General features: G+C 43.8%; 1 protein-coding gene across 1 annotated transcript in view; it reads left to right on the top strand.

Moving 5' to 3' along the window:
* Window positions 1–20153, top strand: part of WASHC5 (WASH complex subunit 5) — a 129062-nt gene that overhangs the window by 1309 nt on the left and 107600 nt on the right. Inside the window, 5 exon segments of the mRNA XM_030219053.1 lie at window positions 11493–11795; window positions 14364–14509; window positions 16083–16167; window positions 17234–17334; window positions 19955–20147. Coding sequence (XP_030074913.1) covers window positions 11610–11795; window positions 14364–14509; window positions 16083–16167; window positions 17234–17334; window positions 19955–20147 — 711 coding nt within the window. The 5' untranslated portion in view covers window positions 11493–11609.

The raw sequence follows: 20153 nt of genomic DNA, 5'->3' as shown, positions 1-20153 counted from the left end.
ATTTTCTAAGTTGTCATAGTTTATATTTTTTATGTACAATTTTTCTATTTTTATTTTCATATCTCGTATTTTTCCAGTCAGTTGTGGTTGCTTTCTTCGATATATATCCATGATATTTTGACAGTAAAGGATTATCGTGTAGGTGAGTGTCTTCTGTCTTTTATTCAGATATTCAAATCTATGAATGTATATATGTTTTATTCATGTAATACAATATGAGTTATATGTTCTATCAAGTGATTATGCCTCTATGATATATGCACATTAACTCTAAACCAGTTAATACATATAGCTGCTTCTATGGTAATTTTTCTTTTGTCATTTAACTAATAGTATTGTGAGATTTGTGCCGTATTTATGTATTATTACTTTTTAAACCATTTATAGAAATTGCGTCTTTTTGACTGTGCATGTTCTAATTGATTTCTTATAATTGTGGGATTTTGGTGTCGCTTATATATTTTCTATATGTTTTTTATATTTTACATATTTTGTATTTATGTATAGGAATATATAGATGTATACATGCAATATTTTTATATGTATTTTTAATATAATTTTTAATTAATTTGCACACATTACAACATATATGTTCATATCTTGTCATTTTTAATGTCATACTAATGTTTTTAAATGTTATATTATTTTGTAGCCCCTGAAGCAGCCCTGCGGGACGAAACACGGCCTGTGTCGGGCTGATTTATATAAAGATATATATTATACTAGTAAAAAAGGCCCGTTTCTGTAGGAAATGAAACGGGTGCTAGCAAGGTTTCCCCCCTCCCCCGGTCTCGCCCTGTGTCCCCTCCGAGTTGCATGCGGTCCTCCCTCCCCTCTGTTTGTAGACAGGAGTGGACGCAATGCAATGTAGTGCAGTGTAAGCAAGGCAGGCAATCTGGTTAATCTGTGTTTCCCCTGCCCCGTGCAGCCTCCCCTCCCTCTACCATGCCCCTGTTCTTCCCCTCCAAGTTGCAGGCCACCCTCCCCCCCTCAGAGTGAGTGTATGTGTTTGAAAGACTGTGTGTGTGTATATGTGAGTGTTTAAAGCAGGGGGTGCATTCCCCTTTGCTCCTCTTCATCCCCCTCCCCAGCCCACCCTCCCTCTGAGTTCCAAGCCTCCCTCCCTGTTGTGTGCTCGCAGTGCATCCAGCAGCATTCAGGCATTGATTGTCTGCTCTGGTGCTGCTGCTGTTCCTCTCTCCTCTTTGTGTCCCCATAGGAGCGCAGCTACAGGAAGTTATTTTGAACTTCGTGTCGTGGCGCTGCAGAGCCAGTGCGAGAGGAGAGATGAGTGGCCGCAGAGCAGACAGGCAATGGCTGAAGGCTCCGTGTGGGGTTTTTTTTTTTTTTTGCAGATTACCGGCGATCCTCCAGGGGGGAGGGTAGAGATGGGAAGCAGCGACCTCGGGGGCTGCGTTTCAGAGGGGAAGCGGCGAACTTGGGGGGGGGGGTGGATTTTGAAAGATGCAACCTTGCGGGAGGGGGGGTGCAGAGGGGAAGCAGTGATGGAGAGGGGAAACGTGGAACTGGGGGGAGGTGGAGAACGGAAGAGGCGAACTTGGGAGGGGTGGAGAGGGGAAGCGGCGACCTCATGGGCGAGTATAGAGGGGAAGCCGCGACCTCGGCGGCGGCGGATGGAGAGAGGAAGCTGCGTCCTTGGGGGGGGGGGTGAAGAGAGGAGGTGGCATCTTACCTTACTGCTCCCTTCGTTCCCGTACCGTTTCTTTCTTTCATCGTTGGTCCGCCGTCGACGTCATCACGTTCAACGCGAGGGCATGACTGACAGAGATGGTCAGAGGAGAGGCTTCACCACCACGAATTTACGAACCCTTTACAGAATCGGGTGGAGCTCGAGTGGCTTCATTCGAACGGGGTTGCGAATTATGTTCGGAAGGGGCGTGGCTGAGGGCGGGTGTATGACTGAGAATGAGTGGTGCTGACAGGCTACAACACTACAGAGCTTCACTGTTTCCCTGCCACACTGTGACCTTCAGTGAGCTTCAGAATTGGAGGTGAGAATTATTTATATAGAAGATATTTGATTTGGTGGTCATCAATAAATTTTATTTTGTCTCTCAACGATCTGCTCTGTTCATTTTCCGCATTGTTGATGTTAGGCCAGGAGAGGCCAGCCAGCTTGGAAGAATGGACTTGATGGCAAAAAGCACTGTTCGGTGCAGAGAACAACTGCAGCCCTGGCAACATAAAGAGTTCAATGTGTAAATCCCAAAGAGAAGCTGAAGTGCGCAGGTCACTGAGACAGACCAAATCTTCGTGAAGAACTTAAGGATACTGAGCCAAAAGGTTTGAATATGAGGGCAGACCCAAAACATATGTTCCAGAGGGGCTCTTGGCATTTAGGACAATGACCCGTGGAGTCCAGAGACGCTCAATGCGCTCTGTGCGGTGTATCATACACACATAGTGCAAATTTATACAAGGTTTCACGATGGAGAAAACAATCTGAATATTCTTTCAAGTTCTGTAGAAATGTCTGTAAATGGTCGCTGGTGATTTCAAGATGCAAGTCTGTACTCCATTGCCGTGCTAAGCACTTATAGTCAATATCTGGTGTAGTGTCAAGCAGAGACCTACGGTAGAGTCTTAAAGGAACCAACTGTTGAGAGCCCAGTGTGAAATTGTCGGCTATCATCCCCTGCATGTCTTCAGTTAAGTCTGTCCATTGTAACGATTGTAGTGGCGCACCTGCCAATATGCAAAAACATCCTCATTGGGGAGAGCGAATTCTTTCTGGAGACCTTCCCCTCCAAGTCCACCAGATGTAGCAAATAAACAATTCCTTTTCTTTGCCAACGATTAAAAGCACTACATCCCTGTTCCGGTGGGAACTCCACATTATTACAAAGTGAAAGATATGGTGTGATCCACGCCGAGAATACGGACCTCTGACAAATCCATTTCCAAATAGCCCTTCCCCCTTTTAGAATATGGTGAGTCTTATAGATTCCCATAGGCAGGGAAGGTAGACAAAGAGGCATATTTTCAAAGCACTTAGCCTTCCAAAGTTCCATAGGTTTCTATGGAACTTTGGAAGGATAAGTGCTTTGAAAATATGCCTCAAAGTAATATACTGCTGAAATGGACCTCCGGTACCTGTTGAATCTCTAAATCACAAAAAGAAAAGTAATTAATTCCCCGGTACCAGTCATTGATATGGCACATGCCACTCGCCACTGTTAGATATGTTAAATTGAGCAATCCTATCCCCCCACCATGTTTCAGGGGGTTCTGAAGTACTCCCAGCAGTAGTCTTGGTCTTTTTCCCTGACACAGGAAGTGTCGCAACACCCTATTAACCTTCAATTTGTCACCACCCTTCAGGAATAAGGATAGTATTTGAAAGGTATACATCCATTTTGGAGCTAGGATCATGTTAAATAAATGTATACAGCACCAGAGGGATTGAGGGTACACACTGTACAAGTGTAGGCTTAGTAGTGTGTCTCACATGAGGGGCTTGATATTAAAAGCATATAATTGAACTGGTCAACTGGTAGGAAGATGCCCAGATATTTGAGCACCATCAATTCCCACTGAAGGGGGAACTCCCCTCTCCAACTTTCACACACATCCCTGGAAAGCAGCATGGCCCTGGATTTTGAAAGATTGAGGGAGAAACCTGAAAGGTCATCATATTGAGCAACCAGCCCAAGCAAACCAGGCAAGGACTGCTGGGGATCTGTCAAAGACACCAACAAGTCGTTTGCAAAGGCCAGACCCTTGATCTGGTGGCCCAATATAATCACTCCTGTATTCGCTCTATCATGGTTTAGGATACCAAGCAGGGGCTCCAATGATAGAATAAACAACAAAGGGGAAAGTGGACACCCCTGCCTTGTACCCTTCCCTATGAAAATCTGAGACGAGTACATTTATCATGTGTTGTGTCCTGAAACCCAAATCAAGAAAGTAATTCGAAGAGATATGGCCAGTGAACTTTATCCAAGGCTTTCTTAGTGTCCAGGCACACTAGCGTAGACAGTATCCCCTGGGACTGACTGAGTCATTGTGAGGAGGATCTTGCGAACATTGAGAACTGAATGGCAGGATTTTACAAATCCCACTTGCGTACCTGCCACCAGTTGCGGAACAGACCCACCCTGTTTGCCAATGTTTTTGCAAACAGTTTTAAATCTACATTTAATAAGGATGTAGGTCTGTATGAGTCTGCCTGTTCTCTCGGTTTATTAGATTTTAGGATAAGTGTGATCAAGGCAGTATTAGCATGCAGGGGGAATCTACTCTTTTCCACCACCTTGGAGAAGTATGTTAGTAATGGCAGCGTTTTGTAAAAAGTCCCCTGAAAATTCATCCGGTCCCAGGACAGAGCAGGACTTGAGAGAACATATTGTATGCTGAAGTTCCCCCACCTGTATCGACTGGAGTAAATGAGGGGAGCTTGGCTGTTCTAAGGAATGCAGCCATCCTATCTGGGGATGCCCGAGTTCTGGTCGTGTGAAGTGAAACATCCTCATGATCTCAGAAAATACGTGTAATAGGTTCATTGTTACGGGTCTTGCAGCATGGTATTGTCCTAGAACCTCCACAAGACTTCAGTATATGTGCCAAGATCTTACCAGACTTGTTTCCATAATGGTAGAAACTGAATTTTCTATATATGGACGAGCGGGTCATATGTTTATGAATTAGAGTATTCAACGCTGCTAGTGTGGAATGATAGAGATCTTGGGAGGCTGAATTTGGAATACTATTTAATCTCTTTTTTGCCTTTGACAAGTCAGCTTCTAAAACGAAAATGGAGGCAGAACACTTTGCAATCAAGGCACTAGTGTAAGCAATTATCTCCCCCTGTAACACCGCTTTTGCAGTGTTCCAAAGCAAGCATCGTTAGTCTAAATGCTGACCATTAGTGATCAGAAAGTTCTCCCATTTGCTCTGTAAGAACTTAAGGAAAGTATGATCTTTAGCTTGATATGTCGGGAAATGCCAGTTCCATTGTGGTTGATATTCAGTTGGGGACTCTATGTCCACCCACACTATAGAGTGGTTTGATACTCCTCCCGATCCTACCTGTGCCCCAAGCACCTATAAAAGCAATGTACGCTGCACAAACATAGTCAAGGCGTGACAGCATGCCAAGGGCCCTGGATACGTGTCTGTAATCCCTCTCTCCAGGGTGGAGGAGTCACCATGTATCTACAAAATCTAAATCTGCTGCAAAGAGAGAGTACCCCCTCACCTGGCCATCGAGCGCTTCCTCTACCCAACTGATCTATAACACTATCCATAACCAGGTTGGCATCTCCCATGAAAATGGCAAGGACAAATCAAGATCAGGTATACATATAAAGTAGCTCATACAATGAGTTTATCTTTTTGGACAGACTAGATTGACTGTACAGGTCTTTATCTGCTGTCATCCACTATGTTACTATGTAAGTAAAGAGGAAAAGTATAGTTTATTATATTGCACGGGGCCATAAAACACAGGTGAAGCCCCCTTCCCTGAACCCATACCCTCAACAGAAGAAAAGAACCGTTGTCGTCCTGGAGTAACAAGTGTGACCTGTAACTAAGGGAAATGGGACTTGATGTACTGCCTTTCTGAGGTTTTTGCAACTATATTCAAAGTGGTTTACATATATTCAGGTACTTATTTTGTACCAGGGGCAATGGAGGGTTAAGTGACTTGCCCAGAGTCACGAGGAGCTGCAGTGGGAATTGAAGTGAGTTCCCCAGGATCAAAGTCCACTGCACTAACCACTAGGCTGCTCCTCCACTCCTTACTAAAGAGAATTGCCTCTTCGCCCTGTCTGCTCCCGGAGGAGGCAAAAAACACTTCCCCCTACCTACTGCCTCTTTAAGATGCTCAGCTTTTGTAAGCCTGGTTTCTTTTAAACAAGCTATGTCTATGGCTTCGCATTTTAGGAAATTTTATTTTTTTGTGTGTTTAAGAGGAGAGGAGATGCCACCTACATTCCATGTGGCCTTTACAGGCAGGTGATGAACTGAAACTGGTCAAACTTCAAGAGGCGTAACTTAAGAAAGGAACAGTGGCACTGTAGTCCTGTACCTATGTACTCAAAAACGTAGGCTAAGGGTTCTAATGTTCAAAAGCAGTTTGCTGGAGGTGCAAGCCAAATATCTAATCCAATGTTCTGGTTTCTGAAGTACAAGCTGAATCCAATGTGAAACACTGTTTATCAAAGAGTGCAAGCCAAATATCCAGTCCAAAGTTTTACTTGAACTGTGAGCCAATTCCAACCCCAGAAGAGGTTAGTTTTTTCTGTGGTTCCCCTCTGCCAGAGACCCCTGTTTTACCACCCCCTTTCCTCTCAGGGTGAGGCCAATACAATAAGTACATAAGGTTCCTCTGGTTACTAGCCAGGAAAAAAAACCCCAAGGATCCCAACAGTTTCTCTGGCTCCCGGCCTCTTTATCTGAAGTTCCCAAAGTCTTTTGTCAGCCCTCAAATTTTCTCATATAGTTCGTCCATGCAAATCTCATGCAAATGAGTCCAATCTCTTCCAACTCTCAGCTGTTCATCTTTAAACTTCTTTCCCCTCCCAGAAGTCTTTCTGCTATCCCCTAGAGGGTTAGCCACTGTTTTCACCTCCTACGTAGTCTCCTCTACCTGACTACAACCACCCCATGCAAGGCTCTGGGACTTACCCTAAAAGTAACAGTGGGGATTAGACCCAAGTAGTCTTATGGTAGGCACATAAAGAAAGATACCTCTTTGGGAGAGGGAGAGCTGTTTTCCAGGACTAAAGCATATGCCCACTCATAAACACTTATACCACATACCCCACCATGCACTGACTGCTATATAATAATGTAACAAAAACAGTTATCAATGCCCTAAATTGAGTCAGTACAGTGTTAACACTCTTTTTATTCCCCCAAACCCTTGGCTTCCTTTCTGCTCTTTCTCTCAACTTCCTGTTTTCCCATTATTAAGAACAGAACCCATAGTCATGGTAGCCAGTATCTCCAGGTCACCATGACCTAATCATGTGTTTATGCATCATGGGCTCCTGGCCCCTCCAGACCCCATGCCCAGGCCATCTATAACCATAAAACATGTCAACTAGAACATTCAGGGGAAAAATAGAGCATTTAAACATTAAAGAATATTTTGCCCCTTTCTAGCAAGCAAGCTGTACAAACCAAGTCAGCCCTGACTGAACTATAAAAGGCCAATTTAATATAGGTCATTTGTTTTCCTTTAAAGTCATGGCACTGAAGCAGACTCCACAGCTTGGGGCATTGTATTAATATGCTGCAGAAAGGTAGAGGCTTGTTCGGGCGAATCCAAAATCTCCCTCGACGCATATAGTATTTTCAAGACCAATGGATATCTCTCTATATAAAAAGCAACACCAGCGTTCTATGAAGCCTCCAGCCGGAAGTGTGAAGGGGGCGAGATATCCGGTTTCCCTATGAGTGTCTGCCCCGCCCTCTCTGTAACACAGTCAGTGAAGGAAAACAGCAGAGCACGAAATCAAATCGCTGGCTCTGTAACAGTGAAGGACTCAGAGGGGGGAGGGGAGAGAGGCCAGAGGGCAGGGACACACACACTCCCACATGCACACAGAAGAAAACATTGCTAGCCCCCGTTTCATTTGCATCAGAAACGGGGCTTTTTTACTAGTACCAACATAAACCGCCTTCCAGATTCTGCTAGTTCAGAACAGATAGGGCTGAAACGCCTGTGTTTATCCATAAGAGCGGCTGAGAAATCTTGAAATACCCATATACTTTGACACTCATAGACCACAATGTTGCGCTACAAACAATATTGGTGGAGGATATCTTGCCACTGAGTAAAGTAGTGAAATTTTGCAGTGATAAATGCGTGGTCTCATTGCATCAGGCAGATGGCGCCCTATTCTATGGGCCCGATCAAGTCGCACCAGGCTTTGCCCTTCTTGGCCACAAAAGTGTTCCATCAGCCATTGTTCTGAGACCAAGAGCAACTAGGAGTCGAATATGGATTTGAGAGAGCCTAGGAACCAGAGGTTATCCCTCCTGGAACTGTTCTCGAGTTCCTCCGGCCACTCTTAGTTGCGCATGACCTCTGATAGTAAGGTGGCAATCTCCATCCACAAGGCCTGGTGGTCACCTCCACTGTGGAGACCTGCATTTCCAATGAAGGGACATGGTTGCCCAGATCCTCAAAAATCATCTTCTAGTGAGTAATTTGTAATGCCAGTTTGTTAAAACGTGGTTTTAAGGCCGAGGTCAGGACGGTGGTGAGGTCATAGAGCGCAGTCGCAGTGAACTGGGACAATGCTGTTACCTGGACTATCCGCCATCTTGTCTACTGGTGCTCTGATCCGATTGTCTTTGCAAGCGGTTCTGTTGCCCATCGGGGTCCTGGATTGTTGTAAAAATTGGTCCATAGTCTTAAGGTCTGTTAATGAAAAGATCTGGGTATAGTGATCGGTTCAGTCCAGGCTTAAAGGTTGGCCAGCCCGGGGGCCCACAGTTCTAGCAGAGAGCACGTTGTAACCCACTCACTGCATCACGTGATCTCTCCCATACAACACTTATAAAGTAAATTATGTTGGCTGTATGAGGCGTGGACTTCTGAAGTTGATAAGGAATCCCAAAGAGTGCATGAGAATAATTGTTTTCTCCAGGAGAATCAAGGCTTATGACTCCTAGAGGGGCATAATCAAACGGGGCGCCCAAGTTTTCCTGGGGCCGTCCTCGCAGGACGGCTCCGTGAAGGGGCGGGGAAACCCGTATTATTGAAACAAGATGGGCATCCATCTTTCGTTTCGATAATACGGTCGTGGACGCAAAATCTCAACATTTAGGTCGACCTTAGAGATGGTCATCCCCGGTTTTCGGCCACATTAAGCCTACTGCTATGCGAGTGTTAAAAGAGATCAAGGATGACAGATAAGAACTAAATAAACAGTTATAGCAAGATGTCATTCAGAGTCAGGGTGGAGTGGTGAAGTGTTATAGTTAAGTTACGGGTTCTTGTGGTAGGCCTTGTTGAAGAGAGAGGTTTTCAGAGATTTGCGAAAGTTAGTTATTTCGTTGATTGTTTTCAATTTGGTTGATTGTTTTCAATTTCAATATAATGGCCATTCCTCTTGGAGCAGCAAGCCAGTCCCTGGAGTAGCCTAGTGGTCGGTGCAGTGGACTAGAGAAGGGGATCCAGGCCCATATCCCACTCTAACTGGTACACTTGTGCTGGAAAGTGTGAGCGCAGCAAAAAACACAAAATACTTAACCCACATATAGGTGACACCTGCAGGCATAAAGGCATTTGTAGTGGTGTACAATTGGGTACAGTAGGTTTTTGGTGGGTTTTGGAGGACTCACGATAGAATATGTGTACACTAGACTTTGAGCCCGTAAAAACGGGCTATTATAGGAAGGGGGGGTTGAAAGGCCCGCCCCCACCGCCGAGTTCGCCGCTGCCCCTCCCCCTCCGAGTTCGCGCCCCCCCACCGAGCCGTCACCACCCACCTTCCACCCGGCCGGGCCCTCGCTCCGCTATTGAAACAGCGAGGGTCTGGGAACGCAGCACTGAGCTCTGCTGAGCTGCCGACGTCGGCCTTCGTTCTTCTTCTCTGCCTGTCCCGCCCTCGTGTGACGTAACGTCGTCGAGGGCGGGGCAGAGGCAGAGAAGAAGGAAGGGCGATGTCGGCAGCTCAGCAGAGCTCAGTGCTGCGTTCCCGGACCCACGCTGTTTCAATAGTGGAGCGAGGGCCCGACCGGGTAGAAGGTGGGTGGCGGCGGCGACTCGGGTGGGGGGAGCGTTAGATGGCGGTGTCCCTCCCTCAGCAATGCGCAGTACAGACCCTCTGTGTTCCGCCCCCGTCATCACGTATTGACGTGGGGGCGGGGCAGAGAAGGTCTCTACTGCGCATTTGCGAGTGAGTACGGTCACTCGCCGTTTATATGTTTGATGGGACCTTTATGTGAAGTTCACAACAGTACTCCCTAGGCTGCACCATGCTCTGCTGAGATATCTATGGGCCAGCAGTCTTACTAGACTGGCCAATCATGGCTTGTTTTTGTTTGAAAATGACCCTTAAAGAAAAACACACTGAGCAAAAAATTGTCTAAAATAAGATGATTTTCAAACCAAAAAGATGTTTTTTCTGGTTAAAAAATGACCAAATTTGGCACTGGATATTTGGACATTTTTTGCAAAACATCCAAAATCAGATTTGGACATCATATTGAAAATGCCCCTCCATGAATCAGAGAAGGTTGCTTTCCATGCAGCAGTAAGACCAAAGGAATGGGGAGGGAGGTTCTGGAAGCCAAATTTAGGCTTTTAAGTAGAAAGCTGAAATCCAGAACCTCCAAGGTAGCATTTTCAGAAGTACCCCCTTCCCCCCCCCCCCCCCCCCCCCCCCCCCTGTTTCACATGCAGAACCCAAAAGACAGGCAGAACTCTTGAGTCTCAATGCATGGATGAGGTGAAGGTGGAGAAAGGAAGGTTTTAGATTTGTTAGGAACTGGGCAACATTCTGGATAAGGGGGAGCCTTTTCTGGAAAGATGGGCTCCCACCTTAACCCAGGTGGAGCCAGGCTGTTTACCTCAACATTTTAAAAAGGAGGTAAAATAGCTTTTAAACTGGTGGAAGGCCGATTGGTCACTCCAAAAGCACATGGTTCGGAACAGTCTATCTTTAAACATATCACCAAAACAGGGAAGATAGGGCATCCCAACAGCAAGGTTGCAATAGAGACCATAGTAGACATAGGGGCTCATTTTCAAAGCACTTAGACACACAAGCACCATATGTTACTATGGTACATTGCAAGTCTAAGGTCTCTGTTTACTAAGCGGTGTTATAGACACGTTAACATTTTTAATGCGCGTTAACCGTGTATGTGCCTACATGGTTAGCGCACGCGCTTAGTGTAGGCACGTGAAAAAACACTAACGCACCTTAGTAAACAGGGCCCTAAGTGCTTTGAAAATACTCCTCCAAATGTCTTTGTACACAATGCAGACAGATTTTAAAGAATGCAAATTTATGATATAGAATCATTGAAAATAATTTCGTTAGGACAGTAAAGTTAAAGAAAGTAAAGAGGATAGTGTTCCAGTATTGCAGTAGTGCTATCCAGGACGAAAGAAAAGATAATAAGGTTCCGGCCACCTGTTGTGTCGCCGCCAAAATAGATCGCCGGCGCCGTTCGATTATGCCCCTCCACATCATTTATGTACTTAATGAAATTCCACATTGTATTTCTCATTCCGGAAACGGCGATCGCCACTACGGCATACTGTAAGCCACATTGAGCCTTCAAAAAGGTGGGAAAATGTGGGATACAAATGCAACAAATAAATATATATATGATTAGGGAATGTGTGTGAGATGGACTCTGGCAGGGATTCTACAGTTCCTCCATGACTGACTTGCTAGGAAAGAAATGCATAAAACAGACTTAAAATAGGTCCTTATTTTGAAAAGGTTTTTGACACCCTGTTATGTCATTACCCCCTAAATATCTTTGTCTTTGTGCAGGTACCAAGATGAGGCCCGGATTTTCTCATCAAATCCATAAATGATTAACGAGCCGAATACTTGGAGAATCTGAAGTAAATTTTGGTCCCAGCAATTGCTTAGCAAGCTGCCTTCACCATGGTGGATTTTCTGGCAGAAAATAATCTCTGTGGCCAGGCAATTCTTAGGATTGTCTCCCGTGGGAATGCCATCATTGCTGAGCTTCTGAGGCTCTCAGAGTTCATCCCCAGTGTCTTCCGCCTGAAAGACAAAACTGATCAGCAGAAATATGGCGACATCATATTTGACTTCAGTTATTTTAAGGTTAGCGATTGGTTTCATGGATTTTTTTTTTATGCATGAAGGTGTTCTTAAAAATTACTCTAGGGGTTACACATGACTAGAAGGGGTGTAGTTTATGCGACCTGGGTGTGGGTGGGTTTAGGGCAAAGTGTGGGAAGAATCACCGTGAAAGTGTATGTTTAAATACTTAACCGGCAAGTATTTCCACCTGCTCAGAAGCAGGCATAAATGTCCATAGCTTCAGTCTAGGCTTGATCTCTGCCGCTTTGCCCCTAGTATTTTATAAGGCCATGTTGGGCATATTTTCAAAGCACTTAGACTTACAAAGTTACATAGAGGCGTATTTTCAAAGCACTTAGCCTTACAAAGTTCCATAGGTTACTATGGAATTTTGTAAGGGTAAGTGCTTTGAAAATGAGCCCCCTTGTAACCTATGGTACTTTGTAAGTCTCAGTGCTTTGAAAGTGAGCCCCATAGGCACCTATGTGTTTTTGTAAAATAGACTTAAAGTAGGTGCCTACTGGCCTTCACCAATCAGCAGCCTGTTATAAAATTGCCCTGACTTTGTGGATATGGACAAAAAGCTTACTTGTGAATTGAGAAAAGGTGGAAGCAAGGTTTGGCTTGCCTAATAAAACTCAGCTGCCATTTTAAGTTACCTTCAGCTCAGACTTATCTGGTAGCTAGTCTGTAACCAGCATGAAAAAAAATAGTGAGCTCATCCCATTAGTTATTATAGACCATCTTCAGCATGCCTTCAGAGACTGTGTAGACACAGAAATGGAGCACAATTATTCTCTAATTCCATACCAATGGTACTTGTAGAACAGGATTGTGATTCCCTTTGGAAGAGTAGCATTCCGAAACCTTGCTCTAGAGAAATGAAGAGCTTCAGGTTCTACGGCCCCCTAATCTGACCTTTTTTTAACATTAAAAAGCTCCAGGGGCTCATGGTTGAATTAACTTTCAGTGCTTCTCTCCAAAAACTCCAAGTCTTAATGTACAATATCATTAAAAAACATGAAAGAAATGGTAAGCTCTTGCCACTCAGACCCGCACAGTGGAACAGTAGAAGGTCTGACCTTCTACTGTAGTATTAGCTTTTGAGTGCGGCTGATCTATGCCTTCTGCTGTGAGATTAGTATTTAGGAGTGGGATGAATCTTGGCCTTGTCATATAGGACTTGGGAATAGGTGTGTGATGGACTCTAGTAGGGATTCCGAAAGTCCTCCATGACTTTCTTGCCAGGGACGAAATGCACATGCCATTACTGGGCGCCAGAAGCAATCCTTACACTCTGTGCTGTTTTTGTGTAGCAGCTATCCTGTCATGGGGGGGGGGGGGATTGAAGGGGCACAAGGCCCTCCACGTGCCTCAAACCCCTGCAGATCTTCCACCCCCCCCCCCCCCAAGCCTCACCAGCTGAAGCTATCTGAATGCTGCTCGCAGCTTGTTCTTGTCCTCCACTCCCCACCATTCTGTTCCCTGCTATGATTTTATCAACCATGCTAGTGTTGAAACCTTAGGAATGGTACATCCTGTTCAGGTACAGCAGGGTTTCCTTTGTGAATGTGACTTGCCTTGAACTACTACCGAAAAAAGCATGAGCTAAACTCAAATCCAAAAATATTCACATATGCGGTTGTTAACACCATAGCAGGAAACATAGGGATGGATCCCTGTTGTTCAGGCAGTATGAGAGAGTATAGTAGATTCCAGGGGTAAGTGAGGAAGAAGGTAGATTCAGAGGGAGGAAGGGAGGAGGAACAGCAGGGGTCAGGTACTGGCGGTCAGAGGAGAGAGGCAGAGGTCAGAAATTGTGGTGGAAAGGAGGAGAGGCAAGAAGCTAAATGCTTAGATAGATGCTGGGGAAGTGGGTGGGCAGTTGCAAGTTCGGATAGTGAAGCAGGAAGGCAGGGAAAGAGGGGAGAAAGGCTGGGGTGGGTGCTGGTAATATAGGGAGAGTAGGGGCTGTTGAATGGGTGTTTGGTTTATTTATTTATTTATTTATTGCACTTGTATCCCACATTTTCCCACCTATTTGCAGACTCAATGTGGCTTACAAAGACCTGTTATGGCATCGCCATTTCAGGGTACAAAAGATACAATTGGTGTTACAAGGATAGCAAGGCGATATAGTCAGGCAGTTATAACAGAAAACAGTCAGAATAAGGGAGGAGTGATGGAGTGTTGTAGCTAATTATGGATTGTCGTGGTAAACTTTGTTGAAGAGAGAGGTTTTCAAAGATTTGCGAAAGTTAATTATCTCGTTGATTGTTTTCAAATGGGCACAGACTCAGGACTTGGCTGGTATACTGGGTAGATCAGAGAGAATGGGGACATGGCCTTTGGTAGGAGAAGAGTTGCAGTAAGAGTGTAACTAGTATATCTCAGACCTGTATGCTGGTGCTCAGCCATGTTAACTTTAGGCCTCCCCATCCCCTCCTCCACAATAAAAATCAGTTTGGGGGATACCACTGGTTTTAAAATTGTGAAATGCTTTGGGAAAACAGGCTTTAGTGAATCCAGCGTGAATGAAAAAAGGTTTCAGGCCACTCATGCTGCTTTCTTTTGTCCTTCTCTCTCCAGGGTCCAGAGAGCTGTGAAGGCAAACTTGAAGCCAAAGCAGAACTGCAGGACTTGGACGAAGAATTTCGTGAAAACAATATTGAAATTTTGTCAAGATTTTACTTAGCGTTTGAAAGCGTTCATAAATACATTGTTGATTTAAACAGGTATTTAAGACAGAGATTGAGAGCTGTATTAACTGCAACTGACAAATGGAAGCATAAGAGAATGGGGGTGGAGACTCGACAAGGCAGTACATATAAAACTGAATATAATACAGTTTGGATTCGTTCTGGACCCAAGTTAAATTAAGACTTTGTGCAGGTCCCTTGGGATTAAGAGATTGAAGTCTTGCTTTTGTTTATAATAAGATTTGTTTATGAAATTTACATTGCAGGCAGGGGTTTTATTTAATTCACTGTTGTCTTTTGATGTTTTGTGTATCATTACGTTTTATTGAATTATGTTTATATATTTGTATTCCCTTGTCAGTTCCTCTCGACTGCTTTATCCTATATCAATATGCCCATATTTAGGTGCCCAGTGGGCCCAATGTGAAACCTATAAAAGCAAGTTGGCACTTACTTTCTGTGGCAAAACTGTGGGTTTCGAAGCCTGTGAACTGTATTATTTCATGAAGGGCATTTCCCTTGTTTCGCCAGCAGATAGTGACTTTTTTTTTTTTTTTTGGGGGGGGGGGGGGGGGGGGTTGTTTGTTTGTTTTTTGTAAAGCTATTACAGAAGTGATAGTTTTTTTTCCCACCTAACATCTGAGGTAATCTTTAGACTCGGCTAGGGAAAGGAGAGAGAAAAATCTCTTCACTGAGACCCTGTAAGCAGTTATATTTGATAGCCTGTGAGCAGCTATATCCAGGTGCTACCCAGGTAGTAACAAGTGTTAAATAGTTTTAGTGTTGATCCTTAGTTTTAATGTTGATCCTTGTTTTGGTTATCTGTTATTCCTTGCTGTACTTTTTCACCTGGTTTTTCAGAAGTTCACAATTTTACTGTAACAATAAACCTATTAGCTTATTGGTTCTGCTGTTCTGAATTGACTAAGAATCCTGGTGGTTTGTGTTTGGTTCTGTGGGTGCTTTCTGGGAACTGGTGGACCCCTGGAACTGTGGCCCCAATAGCCTTAGAAACCACTGGGGAATTAAGTTGTGGGTGGGAGACTCGCCTAGAGGCAAGCATAATCTAGCAGGTGGGAGGACGGGTATGCCTGAGCAGAGCAGGTGCACAGGTGGTAGTGGGCCTGAGAAGTGCTGGGACAGACCCTTTAGGTGGCCACAGGGTTTGCCTCTGGTGGATGCTAGGCATTCTGTGACATTTTCCTTTATAGAATATTAGCGTAACAGTTCAGGTGCACATGTAAAATTTAGGTGCAGCCACTTGGTGTAGCTACTCATGCTTAAATACTGGGGATATACACATAATTATAGTATTTTTATAAGTGATGTGTGTGTCAGTCCTGCCCAGACTGTGCCCATGGGTATGAATTGAATTTAAACTGTTAACTTTCATTTTTTAAATTTTGTATGGACTGAGCCCTGGTACCACACATTCATTTTGGCCATTAATGCAGAATGACAACAAAATTGTAATACACTTTATTGGATCTTGAGTGTTGTAATTAAAAATAAATGACTTGCCTTCATTTTAAGGCTTTAATTAGGACAATTACATCCTATTAACAACTGCAGTCTTAAATGTTGATAACCACCTTCTTTTTTTTTGCAGATACATAGAAGATCTCAACGAAGGCATTTACATTCAGCAAACCCTAGAGTGCGTGCTCCTGAATGAAGATGGAAAGCAACTCCTAGTGAGTAGCTGATCTAAGTAAATAACATTTATAGAAAGGAAAAGGGATTTTGAATTTAGCTTATACCTTTTCCATTAAAACCAGCAACTCGGTTATGACAAACTGACCAGTAGAGCTAAGAGTTTTACAGGTATCTGCTGGTGTTGATTCCATCAGAGAGCCAGAGCAAGAATGGGAAAAATCTTAGTTGCCCGGGTAACTAAAAGTTGTATTCATTCCTCATGCCTGACAGTAAATTCTGAAGTTACGGGGAGATCAAGGTGCCATTGTGGCCCAGAGGGAGTCTTAGCTGAGAGGCTGCAGAAAGTTGCAGATGTTACTTCAGTCTGAAAGAGATTGGGAGGACCTGGAAGCTGAGCTGAGCTGGGGTGAAGATAAGGTATGGGGAGGAAATGGAGGGTAAAGGAAGAGATTGGGAATAGAAAAGTAAATGAAGATGGTGGGAGGAAGAACAGGAAGAGGATGTGGTAGGGCTGAAAGTTCTTTTCCCTCAAATAAAGTAAAATGCAGAATAATTTAAAAAAAACACCAAAGATATAGAAAATAAAAGAAATATAAATTGTAAAGAAAATAACCATATCGCCTCCTGCTTCCTAAATATTTTGATTCTCAAGAAAATACCTTTTGTCTTGGTCTTTCTTGTCCATCCATCTCTTTATTTGTGACCTCTCTATGACCGCTATAGATGAATGTATTTTCTGACATTAAGGCTGTGGTATTGTGGGTTGAGTGCTGTGCCAACTAGAACAGGGTAGGTAGCTGGAGCTCTGAAGCCCTTGCTTATATGCAGGCATCAGCACAAGCTGGGTGAGCAGGCACTAGAGGGCACTGTGGCAGAGAGCAGCAGGAACTGTGGAGGTGTCCAATCTGATACTGCAGGGGAAGGAATGCCATTTTTTTCCAAATATCCCCTTGTTGTATAGTCCTTCCAGCATGTTCTAAATATTTCCACCTTTAAGATAGAGTACAATAGGAAACCTTGCAAAGGCCCGAGGAGCAACTCTGTGAAAACTGCCTGACTCTGTCATAGAGATTAATGAACCAAGTACCTATTGTCTCTCAACAGTGTGAAGCCCTCTACCTCTACGGGGTCATGCTGCTAGTCATTGACCAGAAGATTGAAGGAGAGGTCAGAGAAAGGATGCTGGTATCCTATTACAGATACAGGTATTGCTTTTAGCCTCACATTATTTGACAGTATAAGGTAATAAGAGGAGGTTAGGGCTCCTTGGGATGGTGAGGAGGTAGATGTGCTGGGAACATGCAGTTAGACTATAAATAACCCTTCAGGGAATTGTCAGGAGGTTATTATTTTAGAGGGTTTGGGGGCAATCCTACAACTTGCTGCTTTAAAATAGGCACCTCAATGCCACACACTGAGCACCAATTCTATAACAACATCTTGGTACCAAGATTCCATTGTAGAATACTAGTGTTAGTTGGCGTCGACACACCCACTTACACCAGGTCTATGACTATTGTAAGATAGCGAGCCTGAGTGCGCCATGCAGTGTGTGCAGTTTTTAGTATTCTATAAGGTGCACACGTAAGGTGTTGTCTGTATCCCACCCATGCTCCACCTACATGTATCCCCCCCTTGCAGTTACATGTGCTTCCTTATAGAATGGCGTGTAGTGTGCTTGCTTCCAATCATGTTCCAGATCAAATTCAAAACTCTTAACCTTGGTTCATAAAGCCGTCTATACTGGCAGGCACCCCTACTTGGTTTCAGCCATTAACTGTTATTCATCTTCCCATCAAACACACTGCGAATTTTCATTCAGGCCCCTCCCCCAATCTTCTGTGCACCTTGATTCTACATGAAACTCTGCTTTCTTTTTCCTGGCTCCGATCCTATGGAGCCTACTTCCATCTGTCATCCAGCTTCAACCATCCTTCACAAAATTCAATACAGCCTTGAATATCCATTAATGAAGCTTTTGGCTGAGTGTGGGCTCCAGGGGGAGGGAGCTGTATGAACTTCCCCCCTCGAACCTCTTCTTTCTCCCATCACTTTCTTCCGCTTTTCAGTCCAAATTAGTGGTATTCCTTTCTAAATTTACCACTTTTTGATTACAAGAAAGGCAATATATCAAAAAAGAAAACCACTACCATAGAATAGGATGAAAAAGATATTTAGAACCCAAAACAGGCCATTTTGTACTTGTATCTCTCTTGGATAGGTAGCCAGTGTAACGGAATCATCAGCAGGGTATTTCTGTCAAATGTTTGGGACAAAGAAACAAACATTACAGCTAAATTGAAGCAAAGGACTATTACAGTTGCTTGGCCATAGGGATAATTGCGTATGCCTATTTTATAAACAAACAATCCACCTCCTCATCGATCAGTAGATGCAAAACTTTTATTCTATTATGATTTTAATTATTCTTTTAAAATACTTTGAATAAACTCCCCAACAAGAATGTTCATAACATAATAGTATAATGTTACTCATCTTAAGTGAGTGACACTGAATCATACTCTCACTTAAGATGAGTAACATACTATTAAGTTTAAGTAGTTGGGTTATGAACATCCTTGTTGGGGAGTTTATTCACAGTATTTTAAAAGTTTTGCATCTACTGATCAATGAGGAGGTGGGTGTTGTAAATCTTGCAGTGTAAAATTCTTCACACCAGCAAGTTGCACGCTGAGATCAGTTGATTGAATGTCTTTGAAACTGTGGAAATATTGAATGCAGCTACTTTACAACTTTCCACAGTAGAGATTGCCATTCTTGTATATTTTATAAACAATGCAAATAAATCATGGCAATGCCTGCTTTTGAATATGCTTACATGTGGGTTGGGTGAAATATGGACTTCCTTAGCATCATCGTCTGACCAGTCTAGAATTTGTGATCAACAGGCACAACTCATAGCCTCTGGGCTGGTCTGGTGGGACTAAAGGAAAGAAAATTAGCAGGTATGACCTAATTTCTCCTTTGCGTCCTCACAAGGCCAGTCCAGAGACTGTGTGTTGTGCCCATTGACCACAGATTCTGGACTGGTCTTGTGGTACCAAGGGAAAAAATAAATTTCGCAGGTAAGACCTAATTTATCCCTACTTGTACACATATAACACTTGGGATAATTTTCTGAAAGCCCTGTACATACAAAATATCCTTTTTAAGATTACCCCATTAAAGTACGTGTATGGAGCAGGTGTAAATGGTGTGTATTGGTATCTATGTACTATTGGGGCTGGTTCTGGCTACTTATTTTATAAAGGCAGCTAGGCGCCTATGTTATCTTTTATAAGATAGGTGCCTTTTTTTGACTACTCACATAGGTGTCCCCTCGTATACTCAGGCCCTCAGTGCTGGAGCCAATAAAGTCAATTCAGACCATTTTACCCAGCACATCTGCAGCTATGTGTTGTATGTGTACTTAACAGAAAATCTCAAAACCAAACTTTTGGCTAATTTTTCCATCTCGCTAAAAAGCTCTTGTGGAAGGGTTTCAATTCATTTAGCAAGTACTGTGGGACTTGCTACCCAAGAAGCAGCATATTGGGAGAGTGCTGAGGAGCAGGAGAGCCATATACTGCTCTTTTGGAAATGCAATGGCACTAAGCCATGGCTCAGAGTTCCTAGTGGCTCTGCAAAAAAATGCATCCCACTCTCCCAGCCATCGGTTGGAAGAGGGGGAGTGTATCAATGAAATCCTGATGGGAACAGGGTGGGAATCTGTATGAGCAGAAGTTTTTTATTTGAAGAATTAAAGCTAGTGCACATGAAATAACAAATATTCAAGGGTTTCCAGTTCCTTTTGTTTTCTTTCAGTGCTGCCCGAACTTCCGCTGACTCAAATATGGATGATATTTGCAAACTGCTGCGTAGCACTGGGTACCAGAGCCAGCCAGGAGCTAAAAGGCCTCCTAACTACCCTGAAAGCTACTTTCACAGGGTTCCAGTCAACGAGACATTTATCAGTATGGTGATTGGTCGATTGAGATCAGATGATATCTATAACCAGGTGGGA

The sequence above is a fragment of the Microcaecilia unicolor genome, chromosome 1, assembly GCF_901765095.1.
Source record: "Microcaecilia unicolor chromosome 1, aMicUni1.1, whole genome shotgun sequence".
Classification (NCBI taxonomy): Eukaryota; Metazoa; Chordata; class Amphibia; order Gymnophiona; family Siphonopidae; genus Microcaecilia; species Microcaecilia unicolor.
Note: the sequence above shows the minus strand (reverse complement) of the source record. Positions and strands in the feature narration are given on the sequence as shown.